Genomic DNA, 25,107 nt, shown 5'->3' on the forward strand with positions numbered 1-25,107 from the left:
TGTATTATGTACGTGGTTGCTGGTGCAAAGCCACAGACCCCTCTCATATAGAGTCAGGGCCACACAGCTCAGGGCCACACTGCATATTAACATTGTTCTTCGTTTTTCCGCCAAAACAATCGCATTTTTCACCCCCTGAACATGCACGAAAAGTCTCACATGGGGGTATAGAATCGACCGGCTCGGCGAAAAATTTCATAAAATTGGTGTCGGGAAAATGTCCCATGCCCCCTGACTCGACAGCGCCACCTAAAAATTCACCCCTATGGGAGAGGAGCCTGGTTTATTTTGGAAAACACACACAAAAATCAGAACAGTGACAGAGGATGGGGGGACAAGCATAAATATGAATTGAAGCACTGCTCTATGACAGACAGGAAGTCGGCCATTTTGGATCAAAAATTCGCCACTTCATTCGCAGCGTGTTTTCAAAACGCTACTAGTCTCAGGTTTTTGGTCCAAATGAGCTCAGATTTCACATGCCACATCCAGACACATGGGTTTTCAGAAGTTATCCACGTTTTCTCCGAATTCCACACGGTTCGCCCGTACGCCGCCACCGAAATACGCCTTCGTTTCCTGTTTTTTCGATGTCCTCTCACGACCACAGGCATTGCCCTACAGAGCTCACATTCACATCACATATGTGTGATTGGGGCATTAATGGAATGCAATATTAATTTTAATCAAAATGAACACTATAGCGCCCCCTACCATAGGGGTGAAACAAAAACATTATCGGATTCCTACGAAATTCGGGGAATAAATTGGGGGTATGACGTGGACCAAAAAATAATATTACAGGCATAGGTCATTTTTCACACTTGGCCACCAGGGGCGCAAAGACACATGGATCAGCCTAAAAAGCTCAAATTCTAATCACTGATGCGGATTAAAACTGTGAATAGAGAAACATAATAAACATGTGGCCAGTGACCTCCATAGCGCCACCTACTGTACAGGTAAAAAACTCAACTTTGTCCGATTGGCATGAAAGTTGGTGAGATCATTGTGGACCTCAAAAGAGGCAAAAAAGTCCATTACACCATACCTGTATTGTGCACGAGGTTGCCAGTTCAATGCTGTGGACCTCCATTATAATGTGTGGGTCACACATATTTATATAGAAACTGTGTGAAGGGGGGCGGGTTGCGGCCGTGGGGTGGCCAGGCGGGGAAAATGGTGCGTGAAGGCGGTGGCCGGCCCCGGGCGGTCGCGTGGGGGGGCGGTCGCGCGGGGGGCGAGGGCCATCATCGCCGCTTGCGGCTTTAAATTGTATTTACTGCCTATCAGAACCTTCCAAGCTACTGAACACATTTGATATTTAAATCTTTCACGACGCACACGTTAAGCGCTGGTTTGCTCTTTCACCTGAGTCTGACTCTCTCCGTTAACACGTGTCTATTTCCCTCTTCGACTTGACAATGCTCGCTCCCAGCCGCCCCCAAATAAAGTGCGCTCTGACACAAACATTACCAGCAGCCACTGAGTACTGGTGATTTTAGTGCACGTGTAACTGTCAGGCCGGGCCTCGGGGAATAAAAGGCATATTTCTGAACCTTAGCTCCGCTGTTCGGGCCCACGATTGTGACAGTCGACATCAAAACAGCCAAAAGTAAAGCTCTGATTTATTGAAGGCGCTGCTTGTGTCTGCTTTCATGTTTACCAGCGATGCATTATATGACTTTGCCGAGGCTTTCGAGAACATGCCGACGCGGATGAATTAAACATGTTAAGCAGAAAAAGTCCTTCTGTGAAAAGAGCCGTACCCTTCCTCTGATAACCCCCTTTTAGACATTCACTGGACTTATCACAGCGTATAAATAGGACAGAATTCATTATTCAGGGAAAGGTTTCGGTGAAAAATTAATAGTTGTCCCCGGAGGAGGGTCGGTGGCGCTTTGGAAAAGGAAAACCTTTAAAGAGTACAAGCACACGGGGGATCTGCGGGCCTCGTTTTCAAGCCCTGGCTGCGCTGTGCTCGGCTCTGATATGGGCAAACACAATAATGACTGTGACTAATACTGTACACAGACAGTATTTAGTCCTGAGCTCATGGCCAAATGTGTGAATATAGAATAGAAACAGAACCAACCATGGCCGACTCATAGCCACATACACATAGACGCGTGCGGTTTACAATACAGGGCTGTGATGATTCAAAACGGGCCTAGCTAATCATAGACTGTATATATAAATGGACGTAGCTAACCTGCTAGCTGCTGCGTTCCAAATAGGGAGGGATCATGGGCACGCTTCCAGCTCCATCGACTCTGGCTCTAATAACTTTACATTAGGAAAGTCTGGCCCCTCTTTCTGTAACCGCTGCTGTCAGACTCGTCACTTTGGGCTTAAAATGTTCGTATTAACCCGCTTTACGTGATCCTGGCGTTTTTATTTCGCGATTTGCGTCCGTAGCTCGAGATGTGAGACAAATCAGGCGCCGTCTTTCCCCGAGGTTGGTCCCGCTAACGTTCGCATGAGGTTTGACCAGCTTCACTCCAGATCGGCTCTTTGGTTGCTATGATACTCGTGGTCGCAATTGCAAATACGGACACTGGCTCTAAATTGGCCGCTATAACTGCTAGCCTTGATTAGCTTCATTTGACTGGAGCCGAATGCTAAAAGTGACGTCACACTCACTTAGTCCACGTCTTTACACTGTAGACCAGGGACGTCAAACACATTTTCACTGAGGGCCACATCTGCAAAATTGCTGCCGTCAAAGGGTCAGATGTAAAATAAATGTAGCTACTTTTTAAAATTGTTGATTTGTTCATTGTTTCTGTATTTATTACTTCTTCAAGTTACAAATATTACATGTGCATTTGTAAAGATGTAAAAATATGTCTGTAACTGTGTGTCTCCTGATAAAATGACATTTTAAGACCATCATACCTTTTAATTTACCCTGTCGAGGGCCACGTAAAATGATGTGGAGGGTCAGATTTAGCCCGTGGGCCTTGAGTTTGACACATATACTGTAGACTGTATCTACTGTAGAAAGAAGAATATTTTTATTTCAAACTTTAATAGTGGACAAAAATTCAGTAGCCAGAGCAGTGCTGTCAGTGTGTTTACAAAATAACTGCTTGTGCGTTTGCTGTAGTCCATATAAAGTGTGTTAGGTCAAGCACGCGGAGCAAGGGTTGAGCTGGGAGGTCTTGAAAACACATGAACTACAAATGCTTAAATTGCTGAAGACATCCAAGCTGGTTTTATATTAAAAAAACATGCAACGATATAAAACAGTGTGACAGTTTGTGCGTATGTGGCGAATCAGGCAGACGAGTATGACACATTACGCACCAATAACAGATGGCTACAATCATTAAAATGTGATTGGGGCGAAGGGTTTCCGTCTCATATATGTGTTAACCACCATTAAAATAGGAAACAGGACTCATCCATGTCTTCAAATATCTTTTTTTACTGACATTTGTGGCTTTACAAAGATATCTCCAAAGCGATAGTTTTGACGTTAACAGCTCCTTTTACCTTTTCTTTAGCAGAGATTGACAATTCCAGGGCTGAAATTATCCAAATGATTCTAGTGAAGGTGTTCGGAGTTTAAAAACACAGTAGAGCACTTCCTGTATTACCACATGATGACATCACAAGGTGGATTAGACTGTTTTTGTTTGAGAGAAGAACTCAGCGTTAAAATGCAGGGTTTGTGTTTAACGTGCGAATGAAACAGAACACAAAATATCCCCTTTTATTGACATCCGTCGCTTTACAAAAACAAACCCCCTCCTCTTATACACAGTTATAATTTGACACGACTTCCGAACGGTCCCGGCTCTGAAATGGCGGCGTGCTGCTGAGTGCTTTTCGCTCGGCAGCCTGCGAGTGAACGATGGCCTTCGCTGTGTCTCTCTGTATCCTCTGTATCCTATCTGCTGCCTGTGGAAGCAATAACCGTAATGTATGTCTAAGGGAAAGCAGCGCTAATCATCAATGACTGCAAGATATATAGTATATGCAGTGGCACCTTGTTTATTAGCTTCCCTTCCTCCGCCTGCCCCCTCCACCCTCCACCCGCTGCATCCGTGGGCTCTATACAGACCAGCGCCGCATCTTCAATGTTAATTTGATTCATTCTTGTTTTCCATAATAATTGGGGGCAGCAGGTCAGCGTGATGAATTTGCTTGTTACATGACACAGGATGTTGCTCGCCTTTAGCGGCTGCAGTTTGTCTCGCGGCTCGTCCGACAATTACCCGGCGCAATGGGGTTTGATCGTCTATTTATTTTTACCGTTTGTGACAGTTTTTGGTGGTTTCGCTGTCAACATGTCTAATTATTTTGGGACCTGCTCCTTCTTCTAATTTCAATTCCCCTAATTTGAGAATAGCATAGTGTGTTAAAAGTGACATTTACATTTTTAGATCAAAGTCCTTGCCTCTGTAATCACGATTGTTTAGATAGTTCTTGCTGGAACAATCCAATCTCCGTGCAAATATCAAACGGCTTTTCCAGGTCCCATTTAATCAGCCTCATTTTTCTTTTTTTTCCAGTCATTCTAAAATATGTTCACCTCTTTTCCATATTCCCATCTCCCAGACCGCGTATTATATGGAAATCTATACAATTGCAATGCATTTTAAATAGATTCAGATTTTAGTAATCTTCATATGCATGGAGTGTAGTTGCATAGTTGGTGTATATTCATGTTTTTATATTGGGTGAACATTATTCTAAAACTCAACTGTTCTTTTGCATAATTTACATAACTTCTGTTTTACAACTTGATCTTTAAAGTGAACCATTTGTCTGCGCACGGCGAGAGGGAGACTTGTTTTACTAAAGCGTTGTAGTAAGGTCACCGCGATGATCATAAGGTTATACAGAAACGAGAACGCAACCACTGATGTAGGAGTGTTACTTTAGTGCGAACCGTGATCTTCCATCTTCTCAAAGGCGGAAATTAATGCAGAGTAAGATTTTGTTTTTTCTTCTTATAGATTATAGTAAAAGAAAAAGTTAAAATCTGTGAACTGGACGAAAAGTTGGAGGAGAGAAGACTAGTTCCGGTCAGATTGCTGCTGGACACTGCTTTATATCTGTCTGAAGCTACACACCGATTGTTTACAGTTAAAATCTTTCCTTTATGGCTCATGCCTGGACGACTGAGCGATTACACACACATCCTCTTATATATTGTACAGTCTTACCTGTTGCAACGCTAAATAACAACTACAAAAGCAATTCTCGAAACATAGAAACCGTCCCGAATGCCGATTGAACAGAACACGGCCGTATAATATGAAGTATTGTATTGTCAGCCACTGTCTGTCAAGCTGCCAATCAAATAAAAATACTTTCATCTCAGCTGCTTGAATATGAGACTGGAGCGAGAGGAACGGTGACATTTGTCTTGTCACCTCTGGATGAATGTCACTGCTTTATGTCTGTTTATATCAAAATACGTTTTATATATTTTTTTCATATTTATCATTTTAACAAACAAAAAGGGCTTGTTGTTGTTTAATGCAGCAAAGTATTGACAGACAATTGTTAAAACTGTGAATGGGACTTGAACCCAACCCAGACCTGCCTAATATGCAACACTTGTGCACTACTCCCTCAAAAGTTAAAGGCCTATATTTAACTATTTTCTGATCTATGTTCACCGGAGCAGCTGGAGGACGTGTCTGGGGTGAGGGAAGTCTGGGAGTCCCTGCTTAGACTGCTGCCCTCGCGACCCGGCACCGGATAAGCGCAAGAAAATGGATGGATGGATGTTCTAATGTTGTTTCCTCATCACAAACACACCTGGACTTGTGTTTTGTTTCATTCGCACATGTTTAACACACAAACCCTGCATATTTAGACTGACTTCTTCTCTAAAATGGAAAACACACACTCTGTTCCACCTTGTGATGTCATCATGTGGTAATACAGGAAGTGCTTTACTGTGTTTTTAAACTGCACACACCTTCATTAGAATCATTTGGATCATCTCAGCCCTGGAATTGCCAATCTCTACTGAACAAAAGGTAAAAAGTTGGCTGTTAACTTGAAAACGACCCCTTCATGATGACATCACAAGGTGGAACAGAGCATTTTGAACTTTGGAGATGCTACAGGACTACTCGAACACGTGTGAGTGAAACAAAACACAACTCCAGGTGTGTTTTTGATGAGATAATGTGGATCAAAACTCATAAAAGTCCATTTTGTGTCACATAGGTCCTATAATATATTTACACATACCTTATACAACCACTTTTATATAATCTTGGAAAACAAAAAGCGCCGCGGCTCGAGCGCTGCTGTCTGATCCGGTGTGAGATTCTTTGAAATGCACGTGCCTGTTTTTGGCGCCCGTACCCCCCATCAAAGTCCCGCTTCCTCTTCTCCGTGTGTCATTGTGGTGATGATGGCTGATTGCAGACTGTTACTGTGTTTGCGCCTCTCATCTCTGGCCCTCGCTGCGTATTTGGCCGGCTTTGATTATGTTGATGGTGACACCAGCGTCTTGTCCCCAGCTGGAGACGCCCAATACGACTCGGCACATAATGAAGACGATGTAATCAACCAATGTCACGCGCCTCAGAAGTCAAGAGTCACAACAAAAATCACTTTCGGAGCTCTACCTACCCGGAGGGGCTGATGGGAATGAGACCGCTGTGGCCTGTTCGTGCATTTGTTATTACGTTCTGTATTTGTGTGTTTGAGCAAGGCACTTCACACACTGTCTATGTTGTTTATACAGTGGTCCCTCGTTTATCAAGGGGGTTACGTCCTAAAAATAACCCGCAATAGGCAAAATCCTCGAAGTATCAGCTTTATTTTTGGAATTATTCTCTATGTTTTTGGCTGTAAAACCCCTCGTCACACACTTTATACACTTTTCTCACACAGGAATTAACATTTTCTCACATTTCTCTCTTGTTTAAACACTCTTAAAGTTCAAACCTTTGTTGGTGCAGAAAGTTTCATCGATATTGTGGGTTTAGTCAGGGAGAAAACAAATTGCAAGCATACAGCACTTCAGAGTCACACTGCGAGGAGATTGATTGACGATGGTCTACAGTCCCTTAGCCAATCAGGACGCAGAACACAATGCATACGCACAAAATTGCACAAAAAAATCCGCAAAACAGCAAAACCGGGAAAGGTGAACCATGTTATAGTGAGGGACGACTGTATTTACTCTTAAAAGTGCTGTCTAGTTGCTTTTTACTGTCTTAAAAACATGAAAAAACAGAACTAGAACATTTTAGACTGTATAAAAAAGTGAAGAAAGTGAGTGTGACGTCAACCACAGCGTTCAGCTCCAGCCAAATGAAGCTCATCGGGGCTAACTCCATATTTGGAAGTCCGGCCACGAGTATCCTAGCAACCAAAGAGCCAATCCGGAGTGAACAGGGAGCACACGCTTAGCAACGCCGTCAATCAAACATGTAGTTAACGCTAATGGGAGCATCTGTTATTAATGTTCATATCTTGATTTATGAACACAATAGCGAAAGAAAAATACCCGGAATATGTTAATTCAACCGTTCTGAGACCAAAATGACGAGCCTGACAGCGGCAGTTACACAGAGAGACGGTTATTCACTGCAATGAGTTTATAAGGGCTTTTCACAACCTTCAGAGGCCGGAGAAAAGTTTTGGTAAATGGAAAATGGTCACATTTTTATATAGCGCTTTTCCACTTTAAAGGCATTCAAAACGCTTTACATCAAGGAACAACTCACCCATTCACACGCATTTATACACCAGAGTACGCAGACGCTCGGGGTGAGGTGGGTTAAGTGTCCTACCCTGGTTTGCTGATGATAAAATACTTCATAATTCCAGGTTTTAGTTTGGCTGCTTCTGCAAATGAACTACAAATGTACAAATGTTACGTTATTACATGAAAAGGCCCATGTACTGACTTTTCATGTACAAATTTTTCTGGAGCCCGTGTTTTAAGAGAAAGTTTTTGACTACAAAGGTGAGTTTAGCTAGAAAATACATTTACATTTCTTTAACTCTGCATTTTGTGTGTGTTCCCTGTGAAAGAAATTGCCACTTCAACCCCACAACATGCTTTTAATCAATGGCAACAAAAAGGAGAAGTTGGTAGTTGGAACCACAGCTCTTGCAGGTATCCTTTCTTTTCTTTGTGCACTTTGTCCTCTCTCTACGCTTTCTTGATATTTGTTTTGGTGTTCTAATCTCGGCCTAGTCAATAATATTCTTTGTTGTCTGAAATTGTGTGTCGAGAACAAAAAGGGCCTCCTCCTCGCGCGGAGAGTACCTGTCTGTGACTTTTCACACTTTCCCTGACTCCAAGATAAAGTAATCATTAGATGTTGTTTTCTGCCCGCAATTACTTTCAGTTACAATGGGTCAAGCGCTGGGAAAAAGCAACGGGGTCGACGTCGGAGACAAGGGCAGATGGATTACAGGAGCAGAACAGTACGTGTCCCACAAGTGCTGATACATACGCATGTGGCTGGGAGACTCGCCGTTTGTCAGGAACCATCTGAGCGAATGCGTCCGAATTAGTGTAGAATATATGTGGAAGACCTTAGTTCATCACAGAGCTGTCAGTAAAAAAAACAAACATTTATTGCTACGTCGCTATCTGTAAAAGAATGACTGACATAGCTCTTGAACTTGACAAACAGACCCATTATGTATGTCTCACCACGGAAATCTCCTGGACACAAAAGGTTAACGAAAGTGAGGCTGTGGTTAGATAAATAATTTAACGACTCTTTGTGTAGAATAAGTGTAGATTGATGAGCGTGGGGAGCGAGTGGGTTTTGTTAATAAAGGTCCAGCTTTTCTGAATGACGTCTTAACACTTTAGATACCACATGGATCTATGTACAGTACAAATAAGTGAGTGAAGGCCACTTCACTCTTGCACTTTTATTAACCCTTTAAGGACACATTATATCTCGCTTAGAGTTTTATTTTGTTAGCCATAAAAATCACGTTAAAGAAAATATCATCACGTACTTCAACTCAACCTCTATTTTACGCATCCATCCTTATTTTTCCTTTGGCACATCAAATAACTGACGGCGGTACCTGCGCTCTGATTGGTCGTCTTCGAAGGCGACGTAAGCGCATTACCGTAATGACCGTAACATATTTAAAGAGCGCCATTCCTCTGCTTTGAGACGCCGTTTGAATTTACATGAAGCACAATCGGTTGCGGAGTTACGGTAATGGAAAGTCCGCAACCGCGAGTCAGCTATAGGGTTAGGGCGTCTTTCTAGAAACCTTGACGTGCGTGATGGTCAGAGGGCTGCGTCGGCGTGTCAGTGTTTTTTTTTTTTCCTGATGTAAACTGTGTCTCGTATCTACCTGGGTGAAGCAGCAACAAAGGAGATCTGTGTTTGCGTGTTGAAGGACAAGTAGGCTCCAGATATCCACCTTAAATGCTGTAGAAGACCTTATAAAAGTTTGAACAACACTGGTATTACACGCAGCACGGTGACCTCTGTTGACCTCTGCCTTCTCTGTAGCTCGCTGACTTTATCCCGCCCTAGAGCATTATTTACTTCCCTCCAGGTGCCCTTGTGAACAGTGACAATGACGGCTCTTTTAGCTGTCTCCAGAGATTATACTGTACCCCTGACTGATAAAAGTAAAGAAATCCAAATAACACCCCTCTCTGACACAGAAGAAAAAGTTCATTTTCTCCGTCTGCCGCAGAGCCAGCCTTATCCCAGATAAGTCACACTTCTTGCCTATTCCTAATTCAGCTCTACTGCTTTTCATGATTATAATATATGCTCTTACGTTTCCCCGCTGGAGTCTGGCCTGAATTTACATAGCCTCATATGGGCTCGCACTATCAAACTTCTGAATCAGTCGCATCATCTTATGCATCTTGAAAGCCAAAAAAGAAGATGAAATACTTGAAGGCGGGAGGTGTCTATTTGGGATTCAGGGAAAGTGAGGCATTAGTCTCTCCTTCAAATAATGATTGGCCGAGATGTGATGAAAGTAATGGCATCTCGCTTTTCCATCTGACATCAAGCAGTGTTAATAGCGCTATTATTATTAATGGCCATCCATTTGCTTATCCAGATTGTGGGTTTGGAGTGGGTATAGGACTCTGTGCGCTGATAAGGTCTTGGTAATTACAAACCCAATTATTTCAGCTGATATTGTATTTATTTGAAAGCGTTTTCTCAGAATTATTATGTTTTGATCTTCTGGACTGGCTCCACTCAAAATGAGAGTGGCCCATTTCCACGCCGCACTCCACCCCGTGCACCGTATCCTTTTTACTTCTGGAAACGGGCCACACGATGCTTTAATGACATTATGATAGCAAGAGTTTTAACTGGATCCATTACTTCTACCTTTACCTTTTTTTGGCAGTGCCTTCAGTTTTTCTTTTTCCTTTTTTGAGTTTTGCTTGCATTATTTGTGGACTTTTGCACTTTTGAAAAGTTATGACAGATAAGAAGCTTAACAACCACAAAAGTTTTTAAGTTACACTGAGCAACAACATTTGGATAATGACACTAAAGCCTAACAGCGGGACATGGTGTTGTATACTCTAAACCGTAGAAAACCAACCCTAAAGTCAGAAACAATGTGGAGAAGTTCAATGTTTAAGCCATTTTCACAAGTTTATTTTTTAAGCTTTTTATTGTTTTTGTACAAAAGTTGGGCTTGTAACCTTTTACTTCAGAATACAACAAAGACAATTATCATAATGCACTGCTATGTGAGACTCTTACTTTTGAACAGCTGCACAGAAGTTTACATTTACGGGTTGATGTCACTGGAACTGACTGAGCTGGACCTTTGAAAACAAAGTAAGAACTGGCTGGATCAATTACTTTTGGACGATACGGTGTCAGAGCGGGAATAACGCTTTATTCTCACAGCAAGAAGGTCCCCCAGTTCGATTCCCGGGTTGTCTGAGTTGCTCCGGTTCCCCTGTCACTAAAACCACGCAGAATGGTCAAACTACACCACCCCATAAAAGCCTCCTAATGTAAGATAACAAAACTGCACCTGACCTTTTCAGTACAACAGGATAATATGGCTCTATAGGAAACAACATTATAATGACGAGCAGTGGTATGATGCATAGGCGTACTTGTAAAGATCCGGAAAGACTGCGCCAATTAACCCTGCTGCATGAGTCACGGGGCCGGGTCCACCGTCTTGATGGCTGCTGGAGGAATTTAACGTCCTAGATGCATGCAATTATCCTTTTAATTAGCAATAATGAGCATGTGCGCGCTGGAATAATGGCTCGGATTGGGATATGTGTGCGAACCTTAATGCGAATCTCATCTAGATGTAACCAGCTTTGTCAGTAAATATCCTCTTTAATAGATCAACTGTCATGTTATATCTTCAGCGTCTGTGGTAAATAATGCTAATCAGGCGCATAATGTGTATCGCTGGTGTGTGTGAGCGTTTGAAACTTCCAGGGCCCCGAACACAACAACATTAGAACTGCAAGAAGCGAAATTAAACCATTTTTACAGTGGTGTTTTTAAACTGCTGTTTATTTGGCATAAATCACCTCATTATGACATTACCTTGACGCTGAAATAAATTTGTGTAATTATTTTGATATCACCAACTGTGTACAGTAATCGTACCATTAGCATGCAGCAGTTTGGGCCAGCGGAGAAAACATTACGGCTTATTATTTCTACAGTACACCCTCCATTAATATCCAAAACATAACAGGTCACGCACACAAGAGATTCACCCGTATCTAATCCGCCATAGAGCACGTGTAGAGGAGGCACAAGGCCACAACTCTGCAGGCTTCATTATTTCAAAAAGTAGTCAAGGAAATTTGGGATTTGTTGCTAATTGCCCCAAACCAGTGAGTACTCGTGTATTTATTTGTTTGTTTATTTATTGCTTTGTCTAATTTGTTTTTGGAGGTGATTTTTTGTGTATTATCTGGGACCCAGCTGTCTGAGGAAATGTACTTTATAGACAGTGACAGTTAGTTGCAGGCTCCATAAGACCCACGTTCAAATAAATCCTCACGCAACTGGACGAATCAACATTTGTTTTATCCAGAAAGTAGTTCCATTAAGGCAGGAGTGTCCAAACCAAATGCTGAACCGGCCCAATGGATCATAAGTAGCATTTTTAACAGCAAATTCAAGTATTTCTCCCACTATAACCTCAAACATCACATTGAGACCTAAAATTTAAGAGTTTCAGGCCTTATTAATAAACATCGGCTCTGTCAAAGCTGCACTGCGTTGATCACTGGTCTGTGGCCCTCCGCTTCGAGTATATTTTGAGATGTGGCCCTTGATAAAAAAAAAGTTTGAGCACCTCTGCGTTAAGGAAAGGTTCTTAAATGGCAGATGTTCATGTTTTTCTAATCATTTCTCAGTTTGGTAGGATAGTACTTTTGGTAAATGTATACGTAAGCATCAGTTTGTACAAAAATGGGAAAGTACAAAAATACAGGCGGGGGTTACGTTCTAAAAATAAACCACAAAAGGTCACTTTTCTCAGACAGGCATTAACATTTTCTCACATTTCTCACTTGTTTAATTAATTAATAGTGACTCACGTTCCTCTGATTATGCCTTTTTGTCCTGGCGTCGTTCCGCTGTACGTTCATTTACTGTAAAAAACATGTTAAATTGCAAAAAAACATCCACAAAACAGCAAGACAGCGAAAGGAAATAATGATGAGTTCTAAAATACTTTTGTTCTAAATCCAAAGACAATTACCACAAAAAGAAGGCCAGGTCAGTTTAAACTTTCATTTAAAAAGATAAATACAGGTGTTATTCATATTAAAATGTTAAATATAATGATGTTTGCGATGAAATGAGAAGCCAAACCTGTCATTTGTACTTTATATCATTTGTACTTTAAGCTAACTCCCGTTCAGCCTCATTGTCTCTTATTCCACTTCTCATTAGAATTGTTCTCATATGCAGCGTCCATACGTCCAGCGCCGGCACATTCTGTTCCGTTTGCAGAGATGTGAGGTCAAGTGAAGGTGGATGCAGAGGTGTTTGAAGTGCGTCTGGCCAAAGGATGTGTCCATGGAGCACAAGCAGATCGCTGAAGGGTACCTCTGCTGTCGACCTTGTGCGCGACCACATGTTAGCGAGCTCACGTCCGAGCCTTGAACCGTGCCGCGGTGGGATTTGTACAGGGGAACACGGTTAATACAATAACCTATTATAAAGCGAAAAGTCGTAGAGGTGCTTCGGACTCGAGATCTGTGAGGCTGTGTCGAAGCTCGTCTGTTATTCAGAGCAGCGGAACGGCAATTGTCTCTATTGTTGCATTGATTTTCGAGCTTTGGATCGTCAAGGAAATGTGTTTTTACAATACATTTTTTTTTATTTTAGAGAGAATTACATTTTTAAATTAAGTAAATAGAGCTGGGACGTAACCAAATTCAGACAAAACAATCATAAAACCACAAAGATGGACATTAGGAAGGCTCAAATTTAGTCCTAAAATTATTATAAATGAAGGTCGTAAACTCACACACCAAAAATAAAACATAAAAATAGCCCTAATCTAATGATAAAGCAACACTGTGCAACTTTCTGGAGTTGCACTGCACGATTCCACGAAAATACAATGTTGAAATCACACTTTCGAACATTCTCCAAGGGGGATAGATGAGTTTTATGCCATACTGTGGATTATAGCCAAAGGAACACCGTGTCCATGGAAACAAGCAGGTGGAGGCTTTATTCCTGTCAGTTTGGTGGAGATGTTATCCACTCAGAGTGAGGATACGTGTTTTTTTCATTGTTTTTAGTGAAATAGAATTGTAAAATGAAAAATGTGCTTTATTATAGTGTATTTTTTGGTTAAAGAGTTACACAGTGTTTTTTTTAAATACATCTAAACTTTCAGAAACAAAGTAAGTAGTACTGTAAGTCCCGTTAGCCGTTCTCCCTCTTGTGCTATTCTAATGTACTTGATGGGATCGTACGAAGACGATGTTTTGTGCTGTTGAGGATGGGGGGGTCTTTGGCAACAGTGATGTGTGATTCCTCCAGAAAGCTCCGCTGGGTACGATTGTTTCCCCAGAATACAAAAAGACAGTGGTGCCATCACAAGCCACTATACCGCTAGCTTTAGCTGTCAACGACATCACTCAAGGAGAGCTCGCACCTGCCCCAAAAAAACCTCCTGCCGCATATCCAAACCATCCCACCGGAATAGGAAAATAGTCCGGTTTCTTTTTTGGAGAGGCTAGAAGTGTAATAGTGAATACAAAATTTAGAGACACTTGACATGGAGTTGTGTGAAGTTACCAAAATCCATCTTCCTCCATTTTTTTCATGAAGTACCTTGAGAAGACACTTTCACCTTTGGCTGTTCTGTTCAGTAAAAGTTGGAATAGAGGAAAGTGCCAAAATGTTTGAGTACACAGGCTTGGACGCTGGCTGAATAAAAAGTTCATGCTAATAGCTTTAGCTCATCACAAAATTCCGGAGGTTTTACTTACTCTGAAAATACATCAAGAGCAGAGAAGACAGTTGGAGAGGCTTGGCTCGGGTCTATTGTGCTCAGAGAATGAGGGAGCAGTTTTGCCTCTAAACCAAAGAGAGGATTTACACACCTTTAACCATGAGATTCTAGACACCCTATAAATAAAAACTGAAGCTTTAATATTTGAAATGTTTAACTTTTTAGTGCTAATGCTTTGTTTTATTTAGTTTTTTGGTTCCGCTTTATCCATGGATTCGTTGGCACCGTTAGCAATTAACAATTTAAAACAAAATACACTGTTTTGATGGTTAAAAAGTCCCTAAATTGTCACATATAACACGAAGGTGAAACTACAAATTGCTCTTGCATGCGCACCAGCTGGAAAAATACATGAATAATCCAACTCCAAACGCATAAGCATCGTCCAGCGTGAGTTATGATCTAAATGTGTGGAGTTCTGCGCCGTGTTGAAGCAGCATTAAGTGTAAATATGGTAAACGGTCACATTTTTATACAGCGTTTTTCCACCTTTAAGGCTCTTAAAGTGCTTTACATCAAGGAAACACTCACGCATTCACACAGACACTGGGTTAAGTGTCTTGCGCAAGGACACGACAACAGTATTTATCTGTGGGACCCATAGACTGTACATAAAAATGGATAAATGGGCGTACTTAACCTGCTCACCGCCGCGTTCCAAATAAGCAGCGATCACGGGCTTCCGGCTCCATCGACTCTGGCTCCAGTTCACTTTCTATTGAAAAACTGTCGGCCAATCTCTCCCTAACTGCTGCTGTCAGACTCGTCATTTTGGTCTTAAAATGTTCGTATTAACCCGCTCTACATCATCGATTGCGGTAGTTTTATTTCACTATTGTGCCCGTAAATCAAGATATGAACATTAATAATAGACAAATCAGGCGCCTTCTTTCCCGAGGTCACTCCGGCTAGCGTTAGCAAGGTTTGATTGACAGCATTGCTAAGTGTTCGTGCCAAAACAGCGATACGGAACAGAACGTCTCCAAGTTTGTCCCTATAACAGCTAGCATTGATGAGTTATTTGACTGGGTGACGCTCTACCGATGATGTTTATGTCAAGATCGGGATTCAAACCGCCAACCTTCAGATCTGTGGGCAAACGCTCTACCAACTGAGCCGCTGTCGCCCAGTTAAATGCTTGACTTTTATGCACCATTGTGTTTTAACTTCAACTGGCGTGTTACATAAGCCACTGTTCTGTAACACATCACTCACATTTGCTTTTTCATTAATTTCCGATCAAAACTTGTAAATCAAAACACATGGTTAAATATTCACTCAAAAACCCAACAAAAGGGATGATTGAGTCACCACACAACCCGTACCCAGGCTCAGGTCTATTGTGCCAGCCCGGAGACGGGAGGAGAGGGAGGAGGGGGGAGGAGAGGGTGGGGGGTGCATCCATTTTTGCCTTAATGAAGTTAGTGACCCTCTGAAAGGCGACACATTTACCGCCCAGGGGATTTATGCACTCGTGCTCCAAGGCTCGGCTTCAATATGGAGGGGACAGATTTGACTGCACTTGGGCTTTCCAAATATATCCTCACAATTTATACCAGGCTTTACATTTTCTCACACCTCTCTCATAATTAAAGCTGACGCTGTGCTGTGCAATCTACGGTAGTGCCAAAAAAGTGCAAGACCATTCTATAATAAGAAGCCGGACTGTTAGCCATTTAAAGAGCTGGATTCTATCTATGGATACAGTATTTTGTAAATGTAAAACGGCTTTACAAAGTGTGTTCTTTACATCCTCACATGATGATCACAGTGTATTAATGAGGAATGTTTTTGCAGAATGATTGAGTTGAGCTACAATTGCACATTAAAAAGAGACAAGAAAAGAAAACAACATATCATTAAATAAAGAACTGAAAAGAAAAGGAAATTATTTGGCCAAGAAGACATCATGTTTACAGAACTTGAAAAATGAGCATGAAGTTGTTATAACATGGTCCTTCTGTTTGACAGCCAGAATTGTATTTCTTTTGTATGTTTTTTATTCTGTGTGTACTTCTTACTCAACATTTTCTAAAATGAGAATTTCAAATTCATTTTGCTGTCAAACATCAAACAATATGCACAAGAAGACTTCACAAATGTCTTAGCAACAAAATGGTACAACCTTCTTGTAGAAGTGATGCGTGTGAAAGAACTGACTGTCCCAGCACTGGGGTCTAAGGCTGGTTAATTATGCATAGCATTCTTACTTATGCAAATATACTAAATAATTTCTACATGACAGCTTGAAGCAGGGGCCTAGAAGAGCAATGTGATGTACGAGGGGCACTTTCTTCTCGTATGTGGGGGCAAAGAAGGAGAAAACGGCGGGCTCCTGGTTGCCTTGGTGCATACTGTTTTACATTCTAATTATGTGGTTTGACAGGCTTTATTGGCCAGGCTCAACGCTCAGGCCTCATCCCAGACTCATTCCACATGTGGTGTCAGTGAGCGGATAATGAGATAAGATAGTTTGAGTGTTTAGCATTGCCTAGTCTCCTCTTCATTCACGAGTTCTTTTTCAGCCCTTGAAGCTCCTCATTGGCATTCAAACGTTGCGTGAGATCGTACCTGGATAAGACAAATCCTAAAATACCATAATTACTTGAACTTCTGGACCAGATTTATTTTGAATTGTAAGAGACCAAGCCGGTCGAAAGGTTTGCTGCTCCAACAGTGATTAAACTCAACAAAGCTTTGTTAAGTCATTTATTAAATATTGAACACAGTAAAGCTGCTCAACGACACAAACATAGACTTTTTTTTAATCCTAATTAAGCTATAGGGAATTCATTGCATATTGTAGGTAAACAGAAAGAGTCACGGGAATAGCAACGGGAATGAAATGCTCCGCTGCTGTTTTTCTCATTACAAGATGAAATAAAACATTTATCATTTTCATCGACGTTCATTCTGTTAAAAGCTTGACATTTAGTGGGTCAAACACTGATAAGGCGACAACTTTCTTCTGCTTATAGGATTTATGAGTTCAACGTGTTTTTATGGCCTCTGTAAACAAAAAAAGAAGAAGAAAAAAAAGTACTGCTTTGGAGTGTGGCTTGTTTTGGCAAGTTCAATCTGAACAGCCTATGCTTCTGTGGGTGCTGTTACAAGTCATCTTTTCACTTCGCATTTGCAACTCCATCACTAAGCAAAATGATTGCTACTTTTCTGCAAATGTAAAACTCAACAAATTCCCACTTCAATACAATATGACACACAAAATGCTTTCTTTTCTATAAAGTGTCAAGCTTATAGAAACAGAACCTGGCACATTTTACTTTAAAGAATACTGAACTTATAATATTCTTGATCTTTAAGGTGCACCATATGAAAATACAAACTAATATAGCAAAAGAGATTCCTGTTTTCTGATTTTGGACATCAACACATCTGTAAACAAAAGCGTTTCCTCATCTGGTCGTTTTTTTGTGCCTTGTCAAGATCATTTCTGTTTGGAGTAACCAGGCTGTCTGTTTGTTTTTCTCCTCCAGCCATCGAGGTGAACCTGCAGAAAGCCCTGGCCGAAGCCTCCGAGACCTGCACCCAGGAGTGTCTGATCCTGGGCCACTCCGACAGCTGCTGGATGCCCCCCGCTCTGGCCCACTTCCAGAGCCCTGTGAGCGGCTCCCCGGCCTCCACTCCCACCACCACCTCCACCGGCACCTCCGCCCCCGACCCGCTCCACTCCTTCGGCTTCCAGAGCTGCCCTCGCGGAGCCAGCAAAGCGAACCTGGTCAGCTTTGGGCTCATGGACGGTCGGCACACTCTGGGTCGATCTGTGCCCAAAAGAAACGATGATCTAGACAAAGGAATGAACCGGCCGCAGTTCTACAACACCCTGGACAGACACTGTAAGAAAGAGGAGCCCGTTAAGGTCATCCCATTGGCTAGCTTCTCGTCTCCAGGGCAACAAACCGGAGGAGGAAGTGGATCCTTCTTACACGAGCACCAGCTGTAAAAAAGAGATAAATATTGCATCTCCAAATATATAGGCACCGTCCACAGTGACTTTATGATCTGAATGTGTGGAGGTATTTTGTTGAACCAGCTCACTCCCACTATCCACAAGAAACACCACTCAATACTTTGAAATAAATGCTACAAACTACACAGTTGATGACACGCCAAAGTACTTCTATCTCACGTTAAAAGTAAAAGAAAAAGAAAGAAAAAATGTCTATAACGTACACGGGTATTGTGCAGTCCCTCTTGGAATCAGATTGTGAGAAACAGGTTCAGATATTCAGCGGTTTTTGGTTGTATCTTGCGTAGATTCGACCTAAAAAATCTCCAAAATTCACCATGAAAATTGTAGATTTATTCGATCTGAAAATATGTTGATATCTTGTATTTTACATCGAACTAAACCACTGATTTATAATAGTTTTTTGATGTAGGGCTGTACCGTTCCTCCAGTGTGTACACCCATGCTTAGAAACGAACGCAAAAAAAACGTGCTTTGTTTTGGGTGAGCTAAAATGGGCTAAATATTCATTATAGTGTTGCTTTTCAAGTTCTCGTGAATTATTGCTCTGTTTAATGTGTGCCACAAAACCTTTAGCAGAGAAAAAAATCGTACGCTTTTTTCACATTTCTATTTTGGTCAAGGGACGGCTGCGGAAAAAGTCTACAAAGCAAAAACTAGGCCAGCGCAAGACGGCACCGGTAATCTTTTGCATTACAAATTCTCACCGTGGACCTGTGCGCACAAGTGTAACCCACGCTACTGCTACCACACACATACTTTAGATGTTATCCATATGGCGCCGGAACCAGCTCACTCTATTCTAAAGGTCTTCACCTCACAGTATCTCAGCAGAAACGAGAGACAGATGCTTCGGAAATCTAGTCTTGTTTTCACTCCTTTTGTTTGCATTGCTCAGATTTCTAGCGCTCACCAACAGCTATGGAGCCAATTATGAAATTCTCAGTCTAATTACCTTGATATGTGATCTCGCTAGCAGCTTGTGTTGTGGTAAATGAGGACCGCAATAGCTCAATTGGACATAGAAGAACAAAAGGCGACCAGCGGGCTAAATTTCTTTATCTCTTTCACATCTCTTGTAATGGTGAGACATTTTCTTGTTGTTAATTCCTATTAAGTTCTTTCCATGCAACGTGAACACAGCAGCGGCTGGAGTTTACCGCGTGGAACAAAGGTGATGTTTTTCAAACTTTTGCCAACAGAGACTCAACATAATCGCGTCATTCTGGCAACAGATGAAGAGTTATCGTCTGAATTCAAAATAAAAACAAAGCACGTGTCAATACGTTTTAAATATTGTTAAGTTGAGGAAGCCGTAATAAGCAGTGACAGATTTTTTTTTGTTTTCTTTAGATTTTTTTAAATTAATCTGATTCGTTGTCCATTTAAAAGCAAGCATTTAGTATATACAAAGTTATTATTTTTCAGAATTGACGTGCTTCGCTCTTAGATTTGACTGTTATTCAAAAGAGACACTATTTGAATGTGCTGCAGCCTGCGTGTAGTCTGCGCTGACCATGCTACTACGTACTTGCAGTTGCCGTTTGAACAGATTGGGTACAGTATAATCTATTGCTACAGTAATAAGTGACTTTGCTCATATCCATTTTTCTTTTCACAGTAAGATCTAAGCCAGGTGTCTACATCATCAGGTGTGTGATTCATGTGATTCATTTTCACCTTACCCTCGTGCAAATTGGGAACAGGCCTAACTCCGCACTACAATGTGGAGGCCTCCGGGGAAAGCAACCAGGCGAATTCTGTTTGGGAGCTGTATTCCTATTCTCAGCCATGCTAGGGTCAGGAGACTGATCGTTATAGTGTGGATTTATCTCCCGCTCTGCTAAAACGATCACTAAACGAAAACAGTGTGTCAAGGACAAGGACAGGGCCAATTCAATCTCACCTCAGTCAATTACCAAAATGAATTTAATAGAAAACAACCATCTCAAATATATCCTTCTATAAACATTAATATAGGAGCAAGCTGTGTGTTTGGTGAGCCAATTTGCTTGTTTTTTTTTGGATTCATTATTGCAGGACAGATTCGTGAAACCTTATCAAAATGACAGCATATCAAGCACGCGTGTTTTATAGACGCAAACAGAGATGAGAATATGAGGTAGAGATGAGGTATTTTTAGTGTATACAGTACTGCGCAAACCTGAAGTACACTAAAAGATCCGCTCACACTGTCCATACTCCAGAATACTTCCCTGTACTGCCCCTTCTGTCCCCATACACGGCAAAACAACACGCAACACGCTAACTGTGAATGGACTGCATGAGTGTAAGAGTTTAGCTTGGGAGGTTAAACTAATTCAGTGATTATTATTTTTATTTTATTTTATTTATCTTATTTATTTATATATCGTTTGCAAGTTTGTGTCGTCGGTACAGAAATATTCCAGAAAGTCAACGAATCCACGTCAATTGCATGTCATCTTCAAATCCAAAGCACTTTTTTCCCCACAAATCTCGACCTATTTTCTCAAACGTCACACACAGGTTTTTTGTTATTTTACATACTAACTCACACATCGCGTATTCGGACATGTATAACGCACTTAAACCGCTAACTAACCGGTAAACGTAGACCCACACTATTAGAGTCAACGTCAGCACTGTTGTGTGAAGCTATTTCCGTCTGTCTAAAAAGTTTTATACTGTGTAAACTACTACTTTGTACACAACCCACCTCGACTCTAATGTACATAGCAGCCGGTAATGAACTTGAACGACGCTTTAGGCTGACCCTGGGATTCACTGTAAAGAAAATACTAATCACGTGGACAATCTGAAATGTACAAAATGGCTCCATATGCATAAACATGTCGGATGTGTGCGTTGGAAATGTGCATGTGTGTGTGCGTGTGTGTGCGTGTGAGTGTTTGTACGACTGACACGTGCACATATTTGTATACTGGCATGCACTGTGCCGGGATATTTTATGTACACTAATGTATCTTGTAAAAATATATGAAAATATTAAGTATACGCTTGTAAATTTGTCATCGGTGAGTCAGGTTGGATTCTGCTTTATTATGAGAAAGGCTTTAGCGCTTGCCAGCAAAAATCTGTATCAGTCAGTTACAGTTATAGGCTACTGTGTTGTCATGCCTTTGTAAAATATCCCATTTACATTGATGAAAAAATTATCCCTCATATGGTGAAATGATTTTTTTTCTTGTATTTGAATTTTACTTAAGGCATTAAAAAAAAAAGAGTCTTCAAACTGCATTGTTCTCGCTTTTGCTTTGCTCATGAGACACTGTTACATCTGCGACCAAAGACACAAGGGGTTTGACTTACACATAGTCTAATTAAAGGGAACGTAAAGGTACATGCTCGCTCAATACGGCTAAATTTCATGTTGTATTTATTAAAAACGCTAGAATATAGACAATTAACCTGTAATGTTTTCTTGAAATAACTGATATTGTTTTTTGTCTGTTTATTTAATGACAAAATCAGAGACAAAAACATAAGAAATCAGTAGTGTTCAGTTTTTGCTATTGAAATATTCAAAAGGTAAATGCACAAATGTTGAACCTCATCATTCCTCTTCATGACCAGGCCGTAGAACACACGTGTCAAACTCAAGGCCCGGTGACCAAATGCGGCCCGCCATGTCATTTTATGTGGCCCCCGACAAGGTAAATTAAAAAGTATGTTTATCATGTCAGTTTATCAGGACTTCTGCAGTTACACAGACATCTTTTTTATATCTTTGCATATTTGAGGCTAACCATTTTGCTGATGTGGCCCTCGGTGAAATTGAGTTTGACACCCCTGCCTTAGAACAGGGGCATTACAACAAGAACCTCAATTTTATCAATATTTCAACTGCCCACATCTGTATTAAATATATTTTGGTCAATATAATGTCGTGATGTCATCTAAAACCCAGCAGTGCTTCACAAAAAAGTGTTCCACCGCTGTTCGCAGGGATAATTCATAGTAATGATACACAGGACTCATATGTGTTGGGCAGGGGTCAGCGAGCTTAGCCACAGTCATCTCCCGTGTATAATTGGGGGCGCCTTTGAGGCTGTCCGGTCACATACAGGTGACCTTGAATCAAATTTATCACGGGTTCATCACTGCCATTTCCCTCATGACCTAATTATAGTTAAACTTTTTTCATCATTAAAAATATACATACGCAAATGTTCAGTATTTCTGAGCTATGGTACTCTGCTGTACAATCCGTCATTGCCTGTTATGTTTTATTGTACAATCTCAGGTGCTCCTCAGAATACAAGTCGGGTCTAGTTTATCCCAAATGTGTGTCATCATTCCTTCGTTCCTCTTTCAAACACCCCTAAGGCAGTCTACCTCACCAGCAGCCATTACGACTCTCTATACGATACAGGGACATGGAGTGGACATAGCAGCTTTATATTTATTCCTAGTAGCTCTGCACAGTGCTTTTCCCTTTTTTTTCTTGCCATCCATCAATCTGTGTATCCATCCACCCATCCATGAACACTGTGATGTCTCCAAAGCAAACGGCTCCCTCTACAACGGCTCCGACAATCCCCCTGGGCTACTCCGTATCCTACCTTAGGTCCTTTTGGCTTAATGCTCTGCCCAGTGTTCTCTTATGAATACATACAAGCCCGCAGAGGGGAAGACATCAAGTGCACACTCCAGTTGCAAGGGGTTGGTGTTCAAAAACAAGGCGACATGACAGCATCTCCGAAAGCAATGTCGTGTAGCGCGGCCGCGGCGAGCTGGACTGTGTGATCCCTGCACCCCGCCGACATATGTTGGGTCCCCATCTGCCTTAAGGGAGCAGGCTGTGAGCTGCCACCTTCGTTTTTTATGGTAATTGGCTAATAATGAGACGGGGGGTGTTTGCACTGTCAAAACATGTACATACCAAAGTACAGCAATCTGCATAGTCTGGTAATTACTGCATATTTAAGTGTGAAGAAGTATGGTCAAGCTAACGTGTAACTAAATTAGGCTTCTGTTTTAGCACATATACACAGTTACCTTTAGACCACCAAACCACCAGAGCAACACCGTACTCTGCCAAGGGCCTGGTGATCGGACCGCACGCCTCTCTGATTTGCGTCAAAATGCTGGAACTTTATGAGATTCCAAAGATTCCGGATGAGGCAGCGTGTCTTGAGCAGATTGGATCCTTTTCAAGGTCCACGTATTATGGTAATTGGCTAATAATGAGACAGGAAATGTTCGTACTGTCAAAACACGTACATACCAAACTGGTGCAATCTGTAATTACTGCATATTTAAACAAAAAGAACTTTGTGATCCTAACGGAGCGTACCAATTCTTCGCCCCAGTACCCTCTGTCCCCATCTGCTAACAAGCCAACTTATTGTAAAACCGGCGCTGCTCTCAAGGTGTCGTCTGCCGAGGTGTCAGGAGAACATATAGAGATTGTCAAACACTACACTCATTTCCAATTGTAATTAAAGCGGCCATCAGGTACCTGGAGGCTGTTTAGTCAACAGCAGGGTACTAATTACTATAAGATGACCTTTAGAATAATATCAGGTGAATTATTCATAATTGGGAAAATTGCTTCAGAGACACGCCTATGATATCTAAGGGACAGCTGTGTACACAAAGAAAAAATATCCCTGTGTGGTGCTTTGAAAATAAGGCCAAGACTGTAGCCGTTTCCATGCATTAGAACATTTGATGAGTGCTGTGTACTGCAAAGACAAAATGGAAAGACAAAAGTTGCTGACCAGGCTGTTGAGAATTAAACCTAATATAATGGAATTGAGAAAGGATCCTCCGTCTCAGTGCTTACCAACCAATATTATTCTGCGATGTAAGCCGACTTTCTTTTACAGCGCACGTAACACTACTGACTGTCAAATAAAACGCTTGTAACTGTCAGAGCTACTCTCAAGATTACAAAGGGAATGCGCTGGCTTTCATTCAAATTAAAGCATCTATAAGGAAACAGAACAAGAGTAAAACAGCTTCACAGGAAATCAATGCATTTTAGAGAAAGAATTAGATTGTACATTTCAAAGGCTTTTGTGGAGTCTTCAGCCCCACTTGCAGCGTCTGCTCCCTGTTGCTTTAAACGCTTCCATGGGGTATTCTGCACAGAGAGGGCAAAGGTCGCGAAGAGTTTGGTTTCCATCTTCTTTCTAACCTTCAGGGATACTGTGCACAAATTACTCGCGGGATCTTTCAACAGCCTCTGCCCGGCTCTCAGTGACATTAACACGTGAACAAGAATATAGCGTGTGGGTCTGTGATGAAACGCAACAACAACAATTTAAAAGAAGAAGATTGGGCCAAGAAAGACAGAACGCATTTAAAAAGTAGCGTGGAAACATCGTAAGCTTTGCAAATAAAACGGAAATTTAATTCATACAAGGTTTCTTCTTTCATTATCCGGAATCATTTCAATCTCTCAGTCTTGTATATATATAAATATGCCTTTCATGCAGCTCAGATCCTTTCAGAGTCTCTTTATTACAACTTATTAAGGTCACTAAATGTCCCAGTTCTATGATATAAACCATACGGCCACAGATTGCTGCAAATGCCACATTCATCTGACTTATCTGCACAGAGAAGAATATGGATGATTAGTCTAAATTTGGGCTAATAGGTGATAATAGCCATTGACCTTGCCCTCTTGGACATTAGAG

At 41.5% G+C, this 25,107-nt stretch overlaps 1 protein-coding gene across 1 annotated transcript in view; it reads left to right on the plus strand.

Moving 5' to 3' along the window:
* pcdh11 (protocadherin 11) overlaps window positions 1–18,541 on the plus strand; it is a 161,133-nt gene extending 142,592 nt beyond the window's left edge. The window contains exon 7 of the mRNA XM_033974233.2: window positions 17,964–18,541. Within this exon, the coding sequence (XP_033830124.1) occupies window positions 17,964–18,430 (467 nt within the window). The 3' untranslated portion in view covers window positions 18,431–18,541. The remainder of the gene's footprint in view (window positions 1–17,963) is intronic.
* The last annotated feature ends 6,566 nt before the right edge of the window (window positions 18,542–25,107 follow it).

Source organism: Periophthalmus magnuspinnatus, chromosome 10, assembly GCF_009829125.3.
Source record: "Periophthalmus magnuspinnatus isolate fPerMag1 chromosome 10, fPerMag1.2.pri, whole genome shotgun sequence".
Lineage (NCBI taxonomy): Eukaryota > Metazoa > Chordata > Actinopteri > Gobiiformes > Gobiidae > Periophthalmus > Periophthalmus magnuspinnatus.